The sequence below is a fragment of the Doryrhamphus excisus genome, linkage group LG12 (assembly GCF_037039965.1).
Source record: "Doryrhamphus excisus strain RoL-2023G ecotype Guam linkage group LG12, RoL_Dexc_Guam_v1.1, whole genome shotgun sequence".
Lineage (NCBI taxonomy): Eukaryota > Metazoa > Chordata > Actinopteri > Syngnathiformes > Syngnathidae > Doryrhamphus > Doryrhamphus excisus.
Genome location: NC_136368.1, coordinates 21026950 through 21050320, shown reverse-complemented (window position 1 = coordinate 21050320; position 23371 = coordinate 21026950). Strand labels below are relative to the sequence as shown.

Below are 23371 nucleotides of genomic sequence, written 5' to 3'. Positions count from 1 at the left end.
TTTCATCATCTTCTTCCCCCCCCTTCTCTTGTGAGCCGAGGAAGGGAAAAGTGGGAGTCGAGAGGAGTGGGGAGGGAAGAGAGGGGGGGGTGTCTCATTCCCCATCTTTTGTTGCTTCTAGGGAGTGCAAGCGCACACACACACACACAGACGCACACACACACACACTCTGCAGCCCCCCCATTCACACCCACACACACAAAGATACGACATGAAAGAGCCGCTAAAGGCTCATTTGTGCCACCTCAATGTAGGCCTCCTCCTCTTGTGGAACCTCCACTCTCCCTCTCTTTCTCTTTCACCCACACCCCCTCGCTGGGCCGCACTTGGTACAGTCCGAGCATTCCTGCCAAGTAGCTTTCACACACAGAGGCAAAAAGCTTGTCTCAGGCAATTGCTGACAAGCTACAAACAAGGCCGGCTCCCTCTCCTCACCCTCGGCGACCCGGGTTGTGGATATGCCACCCATCCTTGCTCCTTTTTGTTTTTAGACCCTCTACCACCCCCCCCCCCCACCCCCCTTCCTTCGCCTCCTCCCCACTGTGGCTCTGAGAATGCGAGGGCCCCAGCAGCATAAATTGTCAGCTGTTCCTGGGCGTACTCTCTCGCATAAGGCCACATATGCAGGCAGGCGCTGGCGCTGGTGCTGCAGGGGTAACCCGAGTAAGAAAGACCCCGCTGGTTTCCGAGCCTGAAAAAGTACACCGAGGCCACCCCTCACCCGCCCCCCAATCCCAATAATGCTGCAGCAGTGTAGGCAAGAAGCCGTACTCTGAACGCTCGCTATCACGCACATACAACTCTTTTGACGCTTCAATCATAACCGCTCCTTCGGTCTATACTGTATTAGCATATAACAGTTATGTCAGGTACACACTTCAGCTCTGTATTCTCTATAAAATACACTAGTCACTACAGAACACCACCACCATCTATCGGCTGTGGTGAGGTACTGCACCATTTCAGTACAGTCATCCCTCACAATACTGTAGTTTGATTATCACTCCCTCGCTATGTTGCCTTTATTCAAATTAATTACCACAGTTTCATGCTCAACTAAGGTCTATTATTTGTCAAAATATAGTGAAATGAAAGTGATACCGGATGTAGTATTCCGGCCAGTAATGTTACATCCTTAGTTAGTGGCTTCTTATTTTCCCACTTTACTTTTTTGGCCTTTTTCCCCCACATGGTTTGAAACCCTAAATGTGGTTGGCCCGCCAGCTCGGGGGCGTCTAGAGTCCCTGTAGTATGACAGTTGAGCAATCCAGTGGAAACAATGACTAATAGGAGTGTAATGTTGACTATAGGGGTGTTATTTCATGTCCACAGGGCTCGAATAATGTTAAAAATCATATTCTGTTGCTGTGCTATGTTAATGTTTTCCATCATTTTAAATAAGTCATTCATTTAAAAACACTTTAGCTTGAACTATACATATATTACGTATATTTTCTTTACCCAATCTTTAATGGCCATGTTTACATGTTTTTAAATAAATAAATCAAATTAACTCCGGTTTCCTCCCACATTCCAAAAACATGCTAGGTTAATTAGCCACTCCAAATTGTCCATAGGTATGAATGTGAGTGTGAATGGTTGTTTGTCTATATGTGCCCTGTGATTGGCTGGCCACCAGTCCAGGGTGTACCCCGCCTCTGGCCCTGAGACAGCTGGGATAGGCTCCAGCATCCCCCGTGAGGATAAGCGGTAGAAGATGAATGAATGAATAAATCAGACTATTTTGTTTACATACACACCATCATCCAACATCAATTGCGACACACACACTTGACACAACCCCCCCTGGGAAAAAAGTAGTGCCATCTGGTGGAAAGATAGGAAAAAGTCTGCGGCCTAAATTGAAATGTTAAAGGATTTCGTGGTTTTCAATGGGATATTTTGTGCAAGTGTGTGGCTTTTTTTAAGCTCTCCTTGTCATAATTTGAGGAAAACATAAAAAAAAAAAATTTTGAATGAAAACCCTTAGATTCCACCTACATTCATTAAACATAGCCAAAATGCTCTCTTGTGGGGTAATTACATAACAACCATCAGCTATTAGGGATGCTTTCATTTTTATTTCTGTCAATACTATTATCAATCAAAAGCGCGTGAACGCTATGAAAGATGAATGAATACCAGAGTATATCCTACAGGGGCTACAAACACATTGAATAAGAGCTATGACCTTCCAGTTATGTGGCTGCATTTCATAACATCTGCTGTAGTGTCCTCATCCTTAGCACATACTTTCAATGAAATGTTACTATGGTGACATCCTGCTCACTACCTCACTGGAGGGTGGGGGGGTTTTGCTGGATATGGTTGGAACCATTTTGCAGCGTTATACTTAAGCAAACACCTTTGTCCGATACTGCCCTCTTGTGTTCGCTACAGGTAATGTTGTAGGTAGCATATTAAAAATATCTCAGGCGTAGAAGGGACAAAATATTAGAACTATAAAGCAGTTATACACCACAAGAACAATAATGAACATGGGATTTTTTTTAAATACACTTGATGTTATATATTTATGTAGATTTATTGATAAAATTCAAACATCCCCAGACCCGGCCACAGAAGCACAGCAATGCATTTTTAAATTGTTCTATTTCCAAAACGTCCAAGACAATAACATGTTGGCTAATTGTGACGAGTCCAAACCACAAGACTGCCTCAGCATTTTACATAAATACTCTTGTCGTCTAAATTTATGTGCATTTGAACAGAACCCCGTTAAATATCTGTCAAATATAAATCTGTCTCCCACAATAGAAGACAGTACACGCCAAGTATACAAAAAAGCAATAAGGTCATTAAAGCAACATTATTATAAAAGTCAAAAATCTATTCATTCAGTCTGCTGAATACAGACAGCGAAATCTTTGAAAAAATCAATCAATTTGTGAATCATAACCATCTTTTTATATGTGCACACGTTGCATTTATCCAGTAGGAGGGATATTCTAAGTAAAACGGCTTAAAAGGTGGTGGAAGGGATGGATACGATTCCTAAAAATAAAATTCAGGACGCAGTCACGTTGCAAGAAACGGATACACATGCAGTGTTGTCAACAGTCCCAATGCATGGATTATGAGTGGATCATAACGCGGGAAGGCGGAGGCCGAGACGACTGAAGTCATTAAGAAGTTAAGCACACCTAAAACGGACAAAAGACCCAACGAAACACCCGAAGGATCGTCTTAAACCCTCGCCATCGGCTTCAAGTATTCCCTTCAGACGCCTGTTTCACTTCAAGTATTCCCGCCGTGGATGCTCACTCTGTGCCCCCCCCCCAATCTTTCATCACTAGCTCTTAGGTTTACAACATAAGCTTAAGATATAAGTGCACTCCAAATTCTATATACATATAGGACTGATGACAAATGTTACGCTATAATAGATAAAACAATCACGTTTTTCCATTGTTATACACAAGTGTAGTTAGTGTGTATTTGTGTGTGAGTGTGAGTGTGAGGACTCAAGGTGGCGTCACATTCCCCACCCCCTGAGTGTAACGTTCAAGGATGAACCTCTTGTTTTTTGGGAAACGGACACAGCAGCCTTGGTTTGGTTATTTAAATATCACGGTGACAGCCAGCTACCATTAGATTAGAAATCAAAGAGCGGTCACGCCTCCTTTACAGACCGTTGTGCTTGTGTTAATGACGGATCCGTTTATGTACAAGCTTCGGATCCATCGGGTGATTTCCTCTTCCCCTGCTTGGTCATGTCGGTGTCTGAACACACACAAAAAAGGCAAGGGTCGTAGATAAGCACGACATACCCCCCCCACCCGGATTCTCACATTTTTGCCGATCATTTCACTTCTTCGGGATGATTGACAAGAGAGAAATTCCAAATATCAAATACCTGATATTTGGTGCTTTTACAGGCAGGGTTGCCGACCGCGCCCCCTCAGGAACCCGCGATAATGCAGCTCCTGCATTTGTACAACTTGGGGTCGTGGGTGCGGATGTGGTTCCGTACATTCCTGAGTCGAAAGAAGGTCTTACTGCAAAGCTTCGGAGCAGAAGGAGGGTAAGACAAACGACACATGATGCAACCAAATTGGAAAAAATACCATACAGCGGAACCTCAAACAATGAAGGAAATAGAATACATTTGGTTATTATTTTAACGAGTGTGTGATGGAGGCATCGGTCCAAGTTGGGACTTACCGGACACGGCCAGTGCTTGCCCTCCACGTGCCTGAGGCGATGCATGATGAGAGCATCACAGTCCCTGTAGGAGGCGGCGCACTGCAGGCAGGCGTGGGCCGCCTTTGGGACTTTTGGGGCTTGGCTGCGTGGCCCCCTCAGCTGCTTTAGCCTGGCCCTGGCCCGAACCGAGTCGATCACGACACAGCCCCTGCTGCTCACAGGGAGGGGGTTAGGCTCTTGCTGGTGGGTTTGAAGAGAAAAAAAACAAACATTGTGAGCGATGGTGGGCGGAAAATGAAATCCAAATCAAGACGTGAAGTATACCCCCTTTTATCTACCTTTGGTACGATCAGTGTAGCCTTTGCCCCCCTGGAACTGGCCAGAGGTACACTGTTATTTCTGGAGCTGGACCCGGGTCTCTGGACTCTGGTTGGTCTCTCGCCCCTCTCCTCCCGCTCCCTCTTCACCACCGCCAAGGCAGGGGGTGGTCCTCTGGCTCTCAGCGCCCTGTGGTTGGCTCCAAACTTCTCGCCGACTTGTGACACGGAGCGCGTCAGACAGATGTCCACACTCTCCTCCTCTTTCTTGATCCCCACCATGGGGGCTCCTGCCGGCCTGCAGAAGCTGAACAGGAAGCCAGAATCCAGTAGTTTGATGGGGGGTTTGCTCTGGCGCTTGCCCAGGTCCGGAGAGGGAGGATCCGGGAAAGGTCCACCAACCGGAACGGGATCCGTTGGCTCCTCTTTGATGACTTTATACAGAGGGTGGTTGTAGATGGACGGCGTGGAAGAGGGCTCTGAGAACTGGAACCCACCGGGTTGATTATCATTGACGGTTCTCCCGGTGCCCGTGTCCTCCCTCGGGCCCTTCCTGGAACCGCCCCTCGGCTTCTCCGCTTCTCTTGCGCTGCCCCGCCTGGGCTTGGCTTTGGTCACCATGCGGCTGCTGTTGTAGCGCGGTGTCTTGACGGGCTCGACTGTGATCTTCCTGGCCGGGGTGGTCTGAGAAGGTGCGGCTCTGCGGTGATTGTTTGATACGGGAGAGAGACCTGAGATTGAGTATTCAGAGGGTTCTGGTTTGATCCTGACTGTGTTTCTGACTGAAATCTTTTTGGAGTTAAGCCGCAGGGAGTGCTGGACAGGAGGATGGACACTTCCACTGCTCCTCACGGACCGCCTGAGTTCCCTCCCCCTGAAGCCGGGTTGGAACATATCTGGTAAAGCGCCTTGACTCCGCATTCTCCGGTCGCTGGGAGGTATTTGTTTATTCGGCTTTTGCCTCTTGGTAATTCCTTCTATTATGTGTGGAGCTCCAGACTTGGTCTTCCCCGCCTTGTTGAGGAGGAGACTGTTGACGGGGGCACAGAGGGGTAGCGCCAGTGTCACGGGTCCAAAAGGTATCGCCGGTACAGTGCAGCGGGGTTTTCGCCTCTTGGTCAGTGAGTAGTTGTTGGCTTTAAGCTTCCTGAGTCGTTTCTTCTGCCTCCAACCAATCAGATCTTCCGGTCTGGGCAGGAGGGCGGTCCTCTGCAGGCCGAGAACATTCATCAGCTTGTACTTCTCTTGCTCTCGGGCATAATCCTCCTCATCCACCGCCACCTCCTCCACTTCCTGCTTCACCCTGACTGGACTGCAAATTGGACTGGACCTGGATCTGGTTGTACCCGACATCTGTTGGCTGGAGTGAGTCTTCCTGTTGCGTTGAGGGCTCTCCGACATGGACAGCAATCTTTGAACCTTCTGAGCAGCACCGGGACTTGAACGGAGAAGACGCGTGCTTGATGGTGACATGGAGGAGTAATCCTTCGACTGTGGGGTGGTAACCGTGGTCCTGGACGCTGTGGACTTCTTGGACGAGGGAGTTTTAAAGTCCATGAGCTTCATCCTGTGTGAGGGACTCACGGGGAGACCGTTGTGACCTCTCAGATTCTGCCCTCTACGCAAATTGGGACTCCACTCGGTGGACTCGTCTGATGTATCCAACGTTAGTTTGAAGCCATCGTTAATGTTCTCCTCTAAATCTAAAACCCTTTTCCTTTTGGCTTCCGTCTGCTGGCGGTGACGCAAACCGCAAATGCCGCCGTAGCTTAACGTTAAGTCCCGGCTAGGATGAACGATGTGTTCCTGCTCCTTCATGAGAGCAGAGCAGGCTTCCACGGCGGGCCACATGCCAAGATGGCGGGCCATGGTGATGACTTCGGGGAGGTCCTCCCAGCGAACACACAGGGTGGAGGAGTAGGAGAAATCCAGCAGAGACAAAAGGCTGTCCTCCCTGAAGCCTGAGTGGGGGAGTCAGAAAATAAATGGAATTAAGACATGCTAAACCGCACTTGGGTGGACATGGCGAAAGGGAAGTAATGCATTCGGGCAATACCAACAAGGACATTTTGTACGGCTTCCAACTTTGGCTCCTTTATGACCTCACCTCTTGAAAACTTCGGTGGATATTAAAGCACATTCAAGGAGCGGCAAGCCTTTCTAGCAGACGGCATGCTACTTGACAAGAATCATGGCAAGACATTGGAACATTCAAGTTTGGCTTTCTGTCCAACAAAGATGAGGAGACGTGTTCTCCTGCGTGGATTGTTAAAACCAAAGTATTTTACTGGTGGCCAGCCAATCACAGGGCACATATAGACAAACAACCATTCACACTCACATTCATACCTATGGACAATTTGGAGTGGCTAATTAACCTAGCATGTTTTTGGAATGTGGGAGGAAACCGGAGTACTCGGAGAAAACCCACGCATGCACGGGGAGAACATGCAAACTCCACACAGAGATGGCCGAGGGTGGGATTAAACTCGTGTCTCCTAGCCGTGAGGCCTGCGCGCTAACCACTCGTACGCCGTTTCATATTAACAAAATGTTGTTTTATGACTTTGTAAATTGAATTTTGCCACTATTAGAGCCCTCTAGACAAGAAATGTTAGGCCACTATGCTCTGTAGACGCTTAAGCTATTTTTTTTGAGAGAATGCCAAGACTTTGTGTGGCGGGATGGTGAAGTAAGTGGTCGTTGTACGCTCGGCACATTTCACCATTTGCTTTGAGGACCTTTGCAGTGTTTTCAGGGAGTTGGAATACAAAGCAAGACCGAAGCCCTCAGCTGACCGAGCATAAAATAACCCTTTACGACTTGTACGTCCGACAAGGAAAACTGGCCACTTCACCGGTCTCACCTTGAGAGACCGAGTCATGTTGTCTTACCAGTGAGGTCTACGTCTCCTTTCATGCTGGAGTCCATCTCTGTAAAGATTTCTTGGAAGTGATCGCTGACGGCGGCCAGCACGGCTCGGTGTGCGGCGTAGGCTTGCCCGTTAGTGCGCAGAGTGATATCACAGAACATCCCCGCCTCCCTCTGACACTTCAGCTTGCTGAGCACATCAGAGCAGTGCGACGCCATCGTCTTTGTGACGCATCCTCTGTCACGGAGCCCCTATGATTTTAAGAAGAGGCAGATAATAAATTGTAAAAGGCTTTATTATAAGATTGAAGTGTGAGAACGATGCTGTCGGGAGACATCCAAGCGGAAAAGAGGTTGAGAGTGAGCAAGTGTGAACTCAAAATGTGGGAGAAGGGAGAAAAAGACGGTCCAATCAAAACGGCGAGGAGCTGATAGTTGGGCGTTTCTGCTGAACACAGCAACCAGGTCTCACCTCAGTCTTCTTTCTCTGTTGGATCTTACACTCGGGACAGCCCAGGACAAAGTCTCGGATGTGGAAGTACATCCCTGCAAAGAGATCGTGCAGAAGCAAATACAAAAAATTAGTTTTTGGCAGAACTCAAACAGATTTAGTGAAATTACATCTGACTTCAAGAGATACAGTATATCAACTGGTGTTCCAGGCCCAAGGAAATTAAACTATGACATGGCCCCATGGGTGGAGCTCCACCAGCATCCATGGAGAAGGTAAGATGCAGACGAGCAAAATCCCTGCTGAGGTTCACTTCCATGGCCAGAAAAGGTGGAACTGGAGGTCTACTTCCATGTCCACCCATGTCAGGGTACAGCAGGATGTCCGCCAGTGGTCACCTTGTGCCCAACAGATTCTAACTTGGGTGTTGTTTTTTTAGATGTTCTGGGAAGGAGATACGTTACATAGGCAGGCCCGGTGTCTCCTTAGGTCCCCTCAGGTGCCCTAAGGTGTCTCAGCTGGGGGTCCAGTGCCATGCCAAGGAAAGTAACCCATGGGTGCATGGGCTCAGTAGGGGAGGCGGTGGTCTTTCAATCATTCATACGCTCCCAAGATATTGATTAACTTCATATCCAGTTAAAGGTTTTGAGATAACTAGTGGGTGGCATGTGGTTTTAAATGAAGGAGTGTATATATCAGATGTTCTTACCGTCCCACCAGTAGTTCTCTGCCACACTTTTGTAGGTCTCCTCCAGGGAGAGGTGACGCTGGTCACGCCGTCGCCGGTGGAACACGGAGATGACCTCAAGTCTCCGGTCCTCATCTAAAACCTCCCGGTAGTTGATGTAGCCTCTTTCGAGCTTCTTTCGGTAGAGCAACCCGTCGATCCACTCGAAGTTTGCGGACGTTTCACCCGACCAAGGGTTGGGGGGACAAGTCGTCGCCTTCACGGCCATAGTCGGTGCCTTTTGTACCCTGATAGGACGGAACTTTGACCTGCTGAGGCTGGCTGAGGGGGGGAACTATCCAAAAAAACTCACTGTAACACCCTGGTATGCTTGATATGCTATATTGTTTTTCTAGATGGATATCGAGTTTAAATTAATTTAAAAAGGTCAGTGGCGAAAGTGCCAATCAGGCTCCTGATTAGTCGCCAAGCTGTCATCGAGGGCATCACTTATCATAACACTCTCGTCAAAAACAAATATTTATATGACTACAGTTGGTTGTTTTTTGTGGCTTTTTAACTGCTTAAGGCCACTCCGACGGACATGTTTTGGACTGAGTGGAGATAATAAATGGAAGCAGGCAGGCAGGCAGGCAGGCAGGCAGGCAGGAAGGAATCGCGCCAAGTGATGTAAAAGTCAGCCGTAGATATTAGCAAGCTCCCTTCGGCAGCCTCGTCCTCCGGTGGTCGGGAGTGGCCCAGGGAGCTGGATGACTGCAGGCGGCTTCGTTAACTTGAGATTTCTTTCGGTCAACTCGAGTCGGAAGCAACATGATGACGCAGCTATCAGCTCACCATCGCCGCCTCCAACGACCTAAAAGCGAGGTTGCCTTCGCTATTAGTGCAAAAAAGGTTGCAAAATAGCCACCTCGCCTCCCCTAAAACTGTGACAACAAGCCTCGGCTTAAAACATAGAAGAGTTCATACCGCTGTAGTGACAACAAAGTCCACCGTGGAGGTCAAATAATCCACATTTTAAACTCGCAACCTTCTGTTTGTTGCTAATCAGCCCAGGCAAGCACAACTCCTCCCCGCCTTCATACTCACACAGAGTGCACACAAGCGTTAAAGAGCCCAGGTTTCCTCGATTGTGATTGGTTGGAGTACCCGTCAGTCATTTTAGTTTCCGTTTCCCCAGAGAACCAAGTTAGGTTTCCCAACATGATACCAGTGGACTATAAGGGTGACGTCCATCCATCATTCCACCCGATAAGTGGTTGTTTGGTGTTTTTAAACATTATTTTTAGTGTTACTTTGCATTCAATATGTCTTATGAATTGTCATCACTATCTCTGTGGCGAATTGCTTTTTAATATGATTTTTTTAAATACAAAAACCTCTAGCAATCACTATTGGAAATAGATTGAGCTATCAGTAAGGTTGGCAAACACTGGACTTTCAATCATTCCATTTGGAAGGTTTTATGTATGTATTCCAACACGTATTATTACATATAAACCTGTTAATCACTGACAGTGGTGTCCAAAGCTGGGCCCGTTTGTGTTTTATTGGCAAGTGACACATTTCAAAACTCAAATCTAACTCAGTCAGAATATCACAAAGTTAGAATAGGGCCGCACAAAAAAACATGTTGAAAGAATATTTAAAAAATCACTAATATATGAGCCGTATTTAGTCTGTTTTTGTCTTTGAATATATTTAACTGCTTAGTATATCTTGACCTACAATAAACTGGCCTTTTTGTGTTTTATTAAAAGGTGAAAACTATCATAGTTGCCCCTTTGCATGATAAATGATAAATACTGAGCCAAACTAAAAATCCCTTGATATAATGTACATTCTAGTAAATATATATATTTGCTTGACACTTTCATTTATGGAAGCTGCTGGTCCAATGTACTCAGCCAAATAAGTCTGAAGAAAAAAAAAGTTCACAAAAGCACCAGGCGCTTGTTTATTTCTTTTATAGTAGGATTTTACAATTCGTGTACTTAAAGATGAAAATATCACACTTATTTCAAATGTAAAATATAGAAAAAAACTAAAATCCTTAAATGAAAGAAATTGCAACAACATTTGCGTGTGTAATGGAGGGGTGTGCAAAGTGCAAGCTGAGGGCCACATTTTTTGGTACGTGGGCCTCGGTGGAAAAACTTTGGACAACCCTGATCGGGAACTCGGGAACACACCTACGTTAACCTGTCTGCGGCATAACACACCATGCAATTTCCCCAATGACGTCACGCTCCGGCGTACCGTACATCACCATCACGCTAAAGTTTCGTTAGTGCTGCTTGCCGCTGTGACGTTGCCACCCGTCTTGGGGCGCTTGGACTCTGGAGGCTGGCAGAGCGGATCGGTTGGAGGAGAAGGACGTCCTGGAGGAGGAATGAAAATGGCGAGATGAGAGCGACTGTGATGGTGTGTTAAAGCACATATTGTAATTTCATGAAACTTGGAGAGGTGAGGGATAGGCCAAGGAAAAGTACCCACTTTTATTAACATGGTGACATGTTTGCACAAGGGTGAAGATTTACTTTCAGGGTTTGTGTATCTACGTGGGACGAGCGGAGTGTTAGCTGAATGCTAGCAGTGTAAAGAGCTTCTGACAGCAGCGAATGTGAATGTTATCTGCTTGTTAATAAAGTTGAAGTGCAAAAATTGAAGTGCATTGTGAGTCTTTCCTTAACAATAAACAGCGGCAGTACAGATTCAATGATTCTACGCTGGTCTGTAGGTGTCAGTCACGTTACATGATGCAGTGGGATTTTCTGTGAAATCGCATGTCAATTATGACAAATTCATAGATGTATATTGAAAATCCTCCCTGCCTATCTGACCGTCCAGCCCCCACCCTGACTATAGCCAATAGCCACCAGGAAGTACGCTGCTAATGCTATCATGTGAATCTTATGTCTAAAATGGCTTATTTTGTATTATTAAATATTGCATAATACAAGTTTAAAGGGTGTTGTTTTATGTTTAGAGGTGTAACAAATTGTAAAACTGTATTTAGAAAGTCAAACAGGTTTTCTATGTTCTAACTATGAAAGTCATATTTACAAATAAACAATCCTACTTTGCAGAAATTCACTCATTAGGGTCAGGCCTGGAACCAATTAATCGCCATAGGCAAGTGACGACTGTAATCGTATTTTTAGAATGTGCTGTAAATGGCCCCCGGTGCGCACATAGACAAGTACACCCAACCAATATCAAAAGAACTTCACAGAAAGTATTCAAATCCCGACCCTTTCTAATAAATGGAGCAACCCCGACCCCGACTGACCATGTTTGGCCTTCTCAGTGGATGCTGGAGCGCTGAAGAGCGAACTGGCCGTATGCGATCCAACCGGAGTTAAAGAAACTCGCCTGGGGGAGCAAAAGAAAAGTAAATGAGCTTCAGAAAGTTCATCGATACCAATCAACTCCAGTCTCGTTTGGTTGTGGTCCACCGGAGTGAAACGAGTCTGGGTCAGTCAAGGAAAGACCGGATTCAAGTTACAGATTTAAATACAAAAGCTTTCACAGGCTGTCCATTGTCTGTCCCAGTGATTATTTTATCACCCGCAGGGGGTCCAACGAACCCCTGAAGCCAGACGAGGCTTTGTTCTTAGCTGAGCACGTGAACGGCAACAAAAACAAACAGCTTGTGTTAACTCTGATGATCCACTTGACACATTTTACAGTCACTCGTTTGCATTTATGGACACATGGGGAAACAGTTAAAGAAACAACAAAAAATACAGAGTCTAAGATACCGGTGAGGTACACGTGAGGTATTACAAAAGTAAAAAATACCAGAAATGTCTCTTAATATGATGCGGTGCAGTTTGACACCACTGCACATGAGCACTACAGCAGCGAGTGCTGTGTTATATTTACCTCGGAGTGGGCCCTTTAGCAGCCGATGCACCTTTAGGAGTGGTGGGCCCTGGAGACCCGGTGGAGTTGAGCATTTTGGGCGTAGTGGGAGTGAGTGGGGTGAGACGAGGCTGCTTTTTAGAGGAATTCGGGGTGGGGGGGTTGACACGAGGCTGAGGGGTCGAAGGTGCGCTCGTGCTTCTGGATGTCGGCGTCTGAGGTGTGGAGGAAGCCGTGCTTTTCGGAGTCGTGGGCTTCCCCCAGGCTTCCAGGGTGTTGAGGGTGATCTTTCGGGGCTTGGCCTTTACGCCAGACTTCTTCTCGTCGGGGGTCGTTACAGAGGAGAGGTTGGCGTGGGACGTGGGAGTGGAGGCCGTGCTCGGCGGCTGGGAAACAGGAGACGAAGTCCTGCCTTGTGGAGTCTTTTTGCCCTTCTTTTCAGCGCCATTGGTTGGGGTAAAGATCTCCAGTGGGGGCGGCTCCTTCAGCGGCGTGCCCAGTTCCCCGGGAGAGAAGGACAGGAAAGAGCAGTATCCATCCGTGGAGGACACTGCCAGGAAGGAACCATCTCGAGACCTAGGCAAGACAGAAACATGACAATTTCCCCTTTTTCATTGATACACTCACACTTTCTGCTTTTCTAATAATTTCCAACTAAAGTGCTCCATCGGAAGGTCCACAAAGGGAGAGGCCTTGTTCTCTTACCATGTGAGGTCACTGAGTGTGTGATAGTGAATGTTGGACACCAGGCCAAACGGGCATGTCTGCTGCGTATCGTACAGGAAGATGGAGTCCTCGGATGCCACCGCAAACACCATACGGTACGGCAAATGGAATAAATTGGGCTGGATGGAGCCGTCTGTGATGGAAGGTGGATACAAAATGAAGACATAACAAATACAGGTTTACATGTTTAAAGCTGCGGTCCTACCATCTCCCTTCTTGCTTCTCAGCTCAAAGTAGACGGGGCAGCAGCGCACAGCCAGTGTTGCTTTCGTTGGACATGGCAAGTGGGCTACTGGCCTTAGAGACAGGAAGAAATTCATTTACCGGCTAAAGAAGAATCTTTATGGCAGGGGTATCCAAAGTATGGCCCCCGGTGCCATTCTTGTAGCCCCCTGCCTATTATAAAAATAAAAATAAGTAATTGTCGCCTATGACACAAAGCTTAAAGGGGGCCTATTATGCTGATTTTCATTCTTTGGTATCGAGTTGTGGACTCCTATAGAGCAGCTACACACAATAAACACAGAAACTATCTAGAGCTTCCAGAATCTGCTCCTATTTAGCTGTATTTCTTTGGATTTTGCGCTTCCCGTGAAAACTGTCTGTTTTAATGTATTCCACCCACGGCCCCCCCCACTTCGCTTTGGTTTGTCACACTCCCGAGTGCTTAGAAGGACTTCCAGTGTTGTGCCGCTAGCTGCGAACCCAACTTTCTCAGAGTTGATAAACGGCACAAAAGTCCGAAGTTTCTGAAGAAAACACGAGAATACAACATTCTAACAACATTTATGGGTCAGAAAAGTGGAAAAAGCATAGATGACAGGTCCCCTTTAAATGTTTAGTTGTGATAGCTTAGCACATATTCGCCTGCATTTGATTGGTTTTCGCATCTTTAACCTACAAAATTCCCCACCGCCCCACATATGAATTATTTTTTCCTTTGGACACCCCTGCTTTTACGATGCTGATATTGCCAAATCTTACCTCTTGAGGCTGTTCCTGGAAAAAATGTAGGTAGTATTTATAATATTTTCTCCAGCCTCCACACACCCCGCTGAGAGATCAGAGAAAGTTCGGTTGTAAATCACCAAAAGGACTGCACGTAAGACAAGCTGTGGGTGTACCTGGAGCAAGCAGGAAAGATCCGTCTGGTGTGAAGGAAAGGCGACGAAAGAACGACCTCATGCTGTCGTCATGGAAGATACGGTGCTGCTTGACCTACAGAGAAACAAACCCAAACATTTCCGTTTATCATCTTCAAATGTTACATTCAGCTATATCAAGTTTTCTGCTGTGGTCAGTTAAAGACTGAATAGGACCCATACTGACCTCTCCGTCTGCAGGGGACCCTGAGCTCATTTTGCTGACACAAAAGGCCTTCTTCTTGGTGTGTGTGCTGTACACACGCATTACTCTGAAAAGGAGTAATATCAAAATACATACACAGTACTGTTCGGTCAATGAAACTGCATGGTTTATACATTTAAAGACAACGCGGGTAATGGCACGTGTACCTGTCGCAACTGAGAGTGGCAACATATTGCCCCAGTGGATCCCAGGTCACACCCTGCACGTAGCTCTTGTGGTCATTCAGGATGCACAGTTTCTGTCCTAAGAAGAAAGCAAAAAATGCAAATGAAAGCTATATTTGGACTTCATACAGGGGTGCCCAAAGTGCCACCGGGAGGCCATTTGTGGGCCGCTGCTGTTTTTTTTATTGGCCCGTGGCGCATTCTTAAAATATAATTTAACAAGAAAAAAAAGAAGAAACAGCTGTAATTTTTGAAGAATAAAGTGAAAATATTAAGAGGAAAAAGTTGGAACTTTAAGAAAAAATTATCTATTTTTCCCCCCCAAAAAAATATATTTTTTAAGTCTTAAACAAAATAAAGTTGAGAGAAATTTATACTAAAATGGGATTAAAGTCAAAATATTATTGGAATTGAGTGATAATATCAGACAATTTACAAAGATGTGTGTGGGAAATAGAAAATAAAACACGTTTGCATGAAATCCAAATAAATTTCATCAATGTAAGTAATTCATTTTCATGCTCAACATCCCAGTACAGCAAAACAGACATATTATTTCATAATATATACAACTACTTATCATACCTTTAGAAAATATGCTTTCATTTTTTACCACGTGGTCCTCTGTGAAAATAGTTTGGATAATCTGTTCTAATGTTTTCTCAGCCAACCTTTGTTGATGTCCCACATAATCGCGGTGTTATCCACAGAACCGGACACCATGAAATTTCCATCATGGGTCCAGCAGATGTCATACACATCCTCAATGTGGCCCCTAAAAAACAAGATGTCAACAACTCGGACCTTTTTGCATTCGTGCCACAGCTCCACAGTTTTGAAACCCATTGATGCGGCGGTCTACCTCAGTGTCTTGATGACGGTCCAGCTTTCTTTGTTGAGTTGAGCGTCTTCGTCCTCCTGGAACACAGGAGCCTGTTCAGGCTCCTTGTTGTCATTCAGCTTCCATAGTAGAATGGATGCATCTGTACCACAAGATGGAATATTGAAATAAAGGTCACATGTTAACACCACTCAGAGATGCAATAAAAAAGTGGCGTTTTTAACAGACGGCATGCCACGCCTTTTTGTACCTTCTTGGTTGTTTATGTTGTGAACAGTGACAAAGGTGATTTTGTTTTATGTCTATGCATATCACATATCATAAAACATACCATCTCCTCCTGAGGCGAGAAGCTCTCCAGTGGGGCTAAAACGCACTACATTGACCGCCTTTGTGTGTCTGGTTAGATTCGACAGAAACTCCACCACTGCTTTTCCATCTGGGCCCATGTCGACTCGCCATAGCTGCATTGACATGAAATAAATCATATACAAATATGAAAAAAATGTCCATGGCAGCCATTTTAAAGTGTTTGAGTTCAGTAGATGTATCTGTACTGTACTTGGTCTGCACCGTCCACCCACCCTGACTGTGGTGTCCACTCCAGCTGTGGCCAGCCGATGTGTGCGTCCATCAGAGCTGTGTTGAAAGTCCAAACTGTAGACGGGCTCTTTGTTGTGCCAGGCGATCTCGCATGTTACAACCTTCATCTTTGTTCAACACCAACCTGGAAGGGAAACTGTTTTTGTTAGTTTAGTTCGGTTTCAAGCGTCAATTAGTAAGGACACCTTCTGTAATCCGACGGTCGCTATAGCGAGAAAAAGTCGTGTACGTTTACAAAAAGCAAGTGAATCGATGTATAAGTCTGTTAGGATTCGCCTACGCGCAACAAATTAACATAGATTACGTTGCAGTAAGGTTATTTAGGAAATCGGGCATTTTCACCTTCTCTGTTGTCCGGATGAAAAAAAGTAAGCGGATTCCCGCGTTTGGGTTAGTTCAAAACTTCCGGTGGAGACCTTTGCGGTGATTGGACCAAATTACGGAAAAGGCGGCGACAAACTATGAAAAGGCGTACGCTCAGTCTATGCCCTTTGGTGATTGGATGAAAATGCGAAAGAGGCGGTGACTAATGGAAATTGACAAATAGCAATAGCAATGAACGCCAGAGTTGTGATGGAAACTAAATTACTTTTACTGAGCCAAGTTCTTATGAGTCAGTTATTGAAGTTAATGGGGCATTCGAATCACACGAGTCACAGAAGGCACGCACATATACTTGACTTGGTGTCCCTTCAGTTATGGCACTGTTAGAAGCTGTTAAGTGAACGAGTTAACGAAAAGCGTACCCATGGTACCCAATTCAGACGACTCGTTCCAAACTCCTGCACCTTACATTACAATTATATTGGAACAGATGCTATGAGTCCTTTTTTTTATTCAAGTGGTTTTTCCCCAAAGTTCTGGCATTCATTTTATAGCTCCCTATAACTCCTAGCATAGACACAGCCGTTCAGAACATTCAGAAACAGATCCTTCCTAGCATTTCAAATATGACTGACAAACAATATGACAAACAAGTGGTTATTTCTCCATAGTAGATTGAGGAACTTCAGTCTTTGGTTCTACTTAGGAGCTTCCTCTGTCACTCTTGATGTTTCTGTCCGGGTGATGTTGCTGGCCATCCCTGGTGACCCTGCAAAAGCCTTTCCTCCAGCAGGCATGGTGTCATCACAGTGAGCATTTGACATAGAGTGCACATCTGAAATCGCTGAAAGACAACTGTTACTGGACTCCCCGCAGGCTGGAGAAGGGGAATGGTCGGCCTGTCAACAAAAATAAAATAGAGACACTTCAGTAATACACAAGAGGAATTCACAGTCCATTCAATGTCCTAAACCTGGAAAAGATCATCTCAGTGAGCATCTAAAAGATGAACCGGCCCCCTGTGTGATGGAGTATGACACCCCTGGTCTTTGTAAAGAGACTCACTTCCCGGGCATATAATGCAATCTTTCCATGTTCACACCATGGTCAAGTCTGAACAGGTTCACTTATTTTTACACTCAAATGTTAAGGTGGGAGTCCCACCTTAACTGATTCTCATGCAGGAATCCTCCCGCTCCCAACAGTATTATAACATAGTGGTTAACTTATTTTTTACACTTATATAATAGTTCATCACAGGAAATATCACTGCCGATCCGTAATTCAACAAGTAGATGATAGAAATGGTTCCTGTTGCAAAAACCCAATTGAGATAATATCCTATGCCGAATGATACGGTGCAGGGTGGTGCTGAAAGTCGCCTACACAACCGGTCAATACTAATTTTGCTTTCTTTCATCTTTTCCAACATGTTGAATTAAACTAAACCTTAGCCACGACCTAATTTTCCCAAAGGTCAAAACGTAGTCAAATGCCCATCCCTCATACTGTCAATACTTTCTGTACCGTGGTAACATACCTTAGTAGCTGGAGCATTAGAGTCTTTAATGCTTTCACTACAAGCCCTCAGCTGCTGCAGCGCCTTATGTCTCCGTGCCCTCATTATTTCTTTTGCCCGTCTCGTTTTGCTCAAACGTGACAACTGTGTGATTTTATTGGTTTTCAAGCTGATGATATAGTCTTTCCCAAAGGTACCCTGCTGCTTTTGTTGAGCATCATCAGTGCCACATTGGGTTGCAAAGCCAGGTAACTGAGAAATAATAAAAAACACATGATATCATTTTTATTTCTTTGTTTGAGGCTTCTTAATAAAAACAGGGTTCTGTATCAGGTACCTGCAGCCTGTTCTGTTTCCACCGACGCTTTGCGGCAAGAGAACGCTTTCCTTTACGGGGCATCTTGGCCTGGAAAGACAGCAAAATGAATATGAATATTACATAACACATGTGGCTGGATAGAACATACGTGTGGTATCAATTCCCAAGTGGTGATTTTATTTGAGGACTAATACGACAGTGTACTAGGTAATTCACAAAAGTAACACATCAATTTTAAGGCTTGCTAGCAGGAAAGATTTACACGATTTACAATCGTTTATTTAAAGCTCTACTTTCGCGAATAGTCACGTAAATTGACCACAGTCACAAAGTGGTGACGAGTGGACTATAAAGACGTAACAAATATGGCGGCAGCCGCTAATCACAAAGCCTCAAGCATCGTTTCTCCACACTTAGACAAACTTGACGTCGTCTGTGACAACCCAAAATGTAAGAATTACTTATTTAAAAATAATCGAAACCTTTACGGCTCAGTAGCGATGCACCCTGCTGTTAAAGGTGCCGCCACATCTTCTTCCTGTCCTTTCCGGTTGACAGACTTAACGTTTAAAATGCATTAGCGCCACCAACTGGACTGGAGGATGCAACTGGTCACATCGTTTTTGGGGCGCTATTAATATTATTAATACTATTAATAAAATAGTTATTGTAGGCTTTTAGTTTCAGACGATAGTGATAGTATTTCATTGTTTGTAACCGTCAATGTTCGTGATATAATTACTTTATTTTGATGCTTCAGTGTAAGACATTTATTCTCTATAGTTTCTTTATATTGACAGTTTGACACGCTGCATTTAACCTGAATGTCTTATGTGCACTTACACGTATCATATCCAATACATTTTGTAATTTCTGGCTAAAAGGATAAAAAATATACATCGATGGGAATATTGCTGTAGGACAGATGACGAAAGCTAAAAGTTAACTTAAAATGTGTTTAAGAACAGTGATGTGCTCACAAATATCTAACAGCGAGGTGAGATCTTTGTAAACACGGCACATCCTGGAATATACCATCTACGGGGGAGGTTCTGAAGATTATATTCATTGTCATTTATCATTTAATTGAATGAAAGTGGTCTACGGCTTACCCAGTATGTGGTTAATTGTTTTGTGTATTCATCTTTTGTTTGTGTTTAAAATAAAAACCCATCTTCTACTAATGACGAGCTCCACACACTCCCCCTACTGAATCCGGAAATGAACCAGTCCGTCCATCCGCTGTGTATCAGCTGAGTTGGAGGATACCGCCCCATAATGACTGTCATGATAGCAGCACTTCATGAACACTTTGTTTTGATGCGCTCAATTTGTACAATAGAAGAAACGCCTCATATCTGCTGCCCGTCTATTTTTAACCGCATTGACGTGAAGGATGCAACGATGCTTACCTCTCCTTGTTCTTCGAAATGAGTGAGCTGGTGCGCGTCTTGGCGCTTGTTTTCCGTTTGGTGAGTCATTTTATTGATGCACCTGATACTAAGCTAGCTAGCTTAGCTAGCTGTCTTGTTTAAAATGTCCACATACAATGTGCATTATTGTTATCTGAGGCAAAGATGAAATATTTTAAAAGTCACGTTAAATATGCACAAATAACTTAGCTCGGATTTTATCCCAGCGTGTAGTTACATAAGAGACTAAACGACTTATGCAGCTATTGGAGCAAAAGCTGTCTCATAATGCTGTGAACAAGTGTAGTGGTGGGCAAGGCGTAGGGTGAAGTCATGTGACAAGGGTACACTGTGGGTGTCCACACACTCATCTGCTTTATAGCTGTCAGTGTGTACAAATGTATGCCGGAGCATTGAGAGAAACACACCAATACATCAAATACATCATTTTGTTGTCGGCTGCGGGTTGCTATGATATGATGTGAGAAAATTCACTTTTGACATTTGACATTGAAAAATATTCCCAATACACAGATTAAAGGAACTATATGCAACAGCATGTGTTACCAATGATTGCACAAAAAACTCTAATGTTTACAATGAGGAGTAAAACTCCATACAAATTGTCACCTTCAAAGAAAAAGCTTCATTTTTTTAGTACAAACCATTCCAAAATACACTACAACCAAGTAGTTTTAGTGCTTGATTCTAAGATACAAAGAACAGGAAAAACTGGTGTCGCGTTAATAAAGGAACATGCAGAGCGGATTAGGTAAATACTAAGTATTAGCCACGGCTACCTTAAATAAATAAATAATCAGTATTTACAAAACTATTTTTAAAAATTGTGTCTTTTTAAATCATTGCTTCTGAAAGTTTTCCACCACCCTGTTCAGCCCCACCCATGGATAGTTTGGGGACCCCCTCAGATTTTTAAGTATATTAAAGGGAACCTGTTATGCTAATTTTCGGCGCTTCGTATTGACTTGGGGACTCCAGTAGAGCAGCTATACACAATAACCTGCACAGAAAGCTTTCTAGATCTTCCAGAATCTGCGCCTCTTTCCGTGAACTTCCTACTTCCGACCAAAATGGTCTGTTTAACATACTCCACCCCCGACCCTCCTCTAGGTATACCCACGCCGCTGTGATTTGTCACAGCGCCAAGCGCTCCCGAGGACTTCCGTATAAGTAGGTCCGTGATGACTGAGTGCAGGCAATCTGCAGCCCATACCAGGAAGTCCGGATGGCATTGGCATCAGTAGAAATCAATGTCTGTAAAATTTGAGCATGTAATCCTTTCAGGGCACACTTCCAAATGCGCAAACGTCATCTGATGCTTTGGCATCGTTGAACACGAGTATACAACATCGTAGCAACATTTATAGGTTAGAAACGTGGAAAAAACATAATAGTTCCCCTTTAAACATGTCCATCAATGACAAACAATTTCAGAAATGAAGCAACATGTACTCCCTCCTCTTCTTGCAAAGCTTATCTCTGCTAAGCCTCAGAGAGTCCAGATGTGCCCCCCCCCCTTTCTCTAATCTTGTCGCCAGCCTTTATCTGCACACTCTCTCGCATGTGTTGCCTAATTCTATTTACCACACAGACAACAAGCCGCGGAGGCACGTGAACATGGCAAAGTTGAACCCCTCCTAACTCCAAACTTTCTTGTTTTGCAGACTGATTTGTGAGACCATGCTACCACCCGACTGATTTGCGTCATGGATCCCGAGGAGATCGAGCTGCAGAACGACTACCGATATCGTAACTACGCCTCTGTCATTGAGAAGGCGCTGCGAAACTTTGAATCTTCCAGTGAATGGGCGGACCTCATCTCCTCTTTGGGCAAGCTCAACAAGGTACCAAGAACGTGAGGCATGACAGACATGATGTTGACGCTTATAAACCAGAAAATGCTTCCTGTTCAATCCTATTTACTGTGTAATGTCGCATCGTATATTCTTAAAAGTGACCCACGATGCAAAAGTGACTTTTTATGATGTTGAAACAGTAACAGAGTTTATGAGCATCATCACTAGCTGTAAGAGTCCGCCCTGTGTACATATATCGTAAAAACAACCCAAAAATCAGTAGGGAGATCCGATATCATCAGCTGATATTGTTCATGCTCAGTATGCCCAGAGTTTTGTCTTGGGATCGTTAATATGCAATATGCAATGAGTGTAAAGCGCTGCAAGGGTGAGTAAGGAGTCTCCTGATCAAATATCACACCTCAGGAAGACTCACCCGGACTCTCATGCAGCATGTGGGAGAGAGAGAGAGAGAGAGAGATATGCCTTTATTAGTCCCACAAGGGGAAATTTCAGATTTCATTTTCATCCATCCATACATATACAACATACTATACAATTTGGGGGAGGAACGAGATCATAATATTCCAACATTAAACATAAAATTGTCACTTTTTCTCATTACATTACAACTTTTTTTATTTTTGTACATTTTTTGCTTCTGTTGTTGGCTTTTAAATGTTCTTATTAAATTCTATTTTTAGAATGTTCTGCACGACGGTTGAGTGGTTAGCGCGCAGACCTCACAGCTAGGAGACCAAGGGTCAATTCCATTTAAAGCGCTATATAAGACATAACACCCCTATAGTCACCTGTACACCCCTATTAACCAATATGGTTGCCATAATGAGAACAGAAATGAAGACATATTAGAAATAAGTAAGGCTGTAACACAGCAGAGGTGACATCGCCTCGACTCAATTTTAAAGGGAACCTGCAGGATAGCGTTCATCGCGTGTCACCGTCCAGCCAAGCCACACTCAAACTTTGTGCGCGTGAAGGTTTACGCATCCCAGAAAGCTGAAAAATGATGAAGTTTTCATCGTTGCCGCCCAGACGAGGACCAATCAGTGGGAGTTTCATTGATCGACCAATGAGTGGACAGGATGCTAATCAGTACGCTATACTTGCTGTGAATATATTAATGTAAGGGCTGCACGGCAGTCGAGTGGTTAGCGCGCAGACCTCACCGCTAGGAGACCGGGGTTCAATCCCGGTACAAATGGCCACATTGTGTGAATTGTTTGGTAATTATTTCCTCTCTCTTGCTGCTAGGCCCTGCAGAGCAACCTGCGCTATTCCCTCCTACCCAAGAGGCTGATCATCGGCAAGCGTCTGGCCCAGTGCTTGCACCCGGCCTTACCCAGCGGGGTGCACCTAAAGGCTCTAGAGACCTACGAAGTCATCTTTAAAATCATTGGCACAAAATGGCTTGCCAAAGATTTGTTTATTTACAGGTAAAGAGAAAAATCTGATTTTTTTGGTGTGTTTTTTTTTTTTTTTTTACAAAAAAATACAAATATTTATTGTCGTGCATATGTTTCTGTGTTTTAGCTCAGGCTTGTTCCCGCTGTTAGGCTACGCCGCCACAGCAGTGAAACCTGTTCTGCTCACACTGTATGAGCGTTACTATCTACCGCTGCAAAGGGCTTTGCTGCCCAGTCTTCAGGCCTTTATAACGGGGCTGCTACCAGGCTTGGAGGATGGACTGGAGGTCAATGACAGGTATTCTGTTAGCATGCAACATATACAGTGTGCATGCTAGGTTAATTGGCCACTCCAAATTGTCCATAGGTATGAATGTGTCTATATGTGCCCTGTGATTGGCTGGCAACCAGTCCAGGGTGTACACCGCCTCTCACCCAAAGACAGCTGGGATAGGCTCCAGCCTACCCGCAACCCTAGTGAGGATTAGCGGCA

At 44.8% G+C, this 23371-nt stretch overlaps 3 protein-coding genes across 7 annotated transcripts in view; 1 reads left to right on the top strand and 2 right to left on the bottom strand.

Moving 5' to 3' along the window:
- Window positions 1-2042: 2042 nt before the first annotated feature.
- Window positions 2043-9598, bottom strand: LOC131135501 (uncharacterized). 2 transcript variants are annotated; one of them, XM_058081477.2, is made up of 8 exons: window positions 9461-9593; window positions 8516-9347; window positions 7828-7901; window positions 7379-7607; window positions 4506-6445; window positions 4186-4407; window positions 3878-4027; window positions 2043-3744 (listed from the first exon to the last, which is right to left on the bottom strand). In XM_058081477.2, exons 2-7 carry the CDS (start codon window positions 8760-8762, stop codon window positions 3923-3925), a joined length of 2817 nt encoding a protein of 938 aa, XP_057937460.2. In that variant the 5' UTR covers window positions 8763-9347; window positions 9461-9593; the 3' UTR covers window positions 2043-3744; window positions 3878-3922. The 2 variants fall into 2 exon arrangements, with proteins under 2 accessions (XP_057937460.2, XP_078651335.1); XM_078795209.1 differs by having other exon boundaries at window positions 8516-9598.
- An 822-nt stretch (window positions 9599-10420) lies between these two features.
- Window positions 10421-18814, bottom strand: chaf1b (chromatin assembly factor 1, subunit B). Of its 2 annotated transcripts, none has more exons than XM_058081478.2 (17): window positions 18705-18814; window positions 18241-18309; window positions 17925-18155; window positions 16403-17283; window positions 16042-16184; window positions 15789-15921; window positions 15479-15599; window positions 15288-15391; window positions 14599-14695; window positions 14414-14498; window positions 14209-14302; window positions 14069-14138; window positions 13290-13381; window positions 13064-13217; window positions 12380-12934; window positions 11784-11866; window positions 10421-10872 (listed from the first exon to the last, which is right to left on the bottom strand). In XM_058081478.2, exons 5-17 carry the CDS (start codon window positions 16165-16167, stop codon window positions 10763-10765), a joined length of 1824 nt encoding a protein of 607 aa, XP_057937461.2. In that variant the 5' UTR covers window positions 16168-16184; window positions 16403-17283; window positions 17925-18155; window positions 18241-18309; window positions 18705-18814; the 3' UTR covers window positions 10421-10762. The 2 variants fall into 2 exon arrangements, with proteins under 2 accessions (XP_057937461.2, XP_057937462.2); XM_058081479.2 differs by lacking the exon at window positions 18705-18814 and adding an exon at window positions 18371-18687.
- The window catches only part of dop1b (DOP1 leucine zipper like protein B), a 23312-nt gene continuing 18491 nt past the window's right edge, over window positions 18551-23371 (top strand). For 2 of the 3 annotated variants that reach the window (XM_058081476.2, XM_058081475.2), the window contains exons 1-4: window positions 19489-19694; window positions 21320-21499; window positions 22727-22908; window positions 23006-23176. In XM_058081476.2, the coding sequence (XP_057937459.2) occupies window positions 21362-21499; window positions 22727-22908; window positions 23006-23176 (491 nt within the window). In that variant the 5' untranslated portion in view covers window positions 19489-19694; window positions 21320-21361. Of the gene's footprint in view, window positions 18673-19488; window positions 19695-21319; window positions 21500-22726; window positions 22909-23005; window positions 23177-23371 lie in introns of those variants that run through there. The other variant, XM_078795094.1, reaches the window with a different exon arrangement.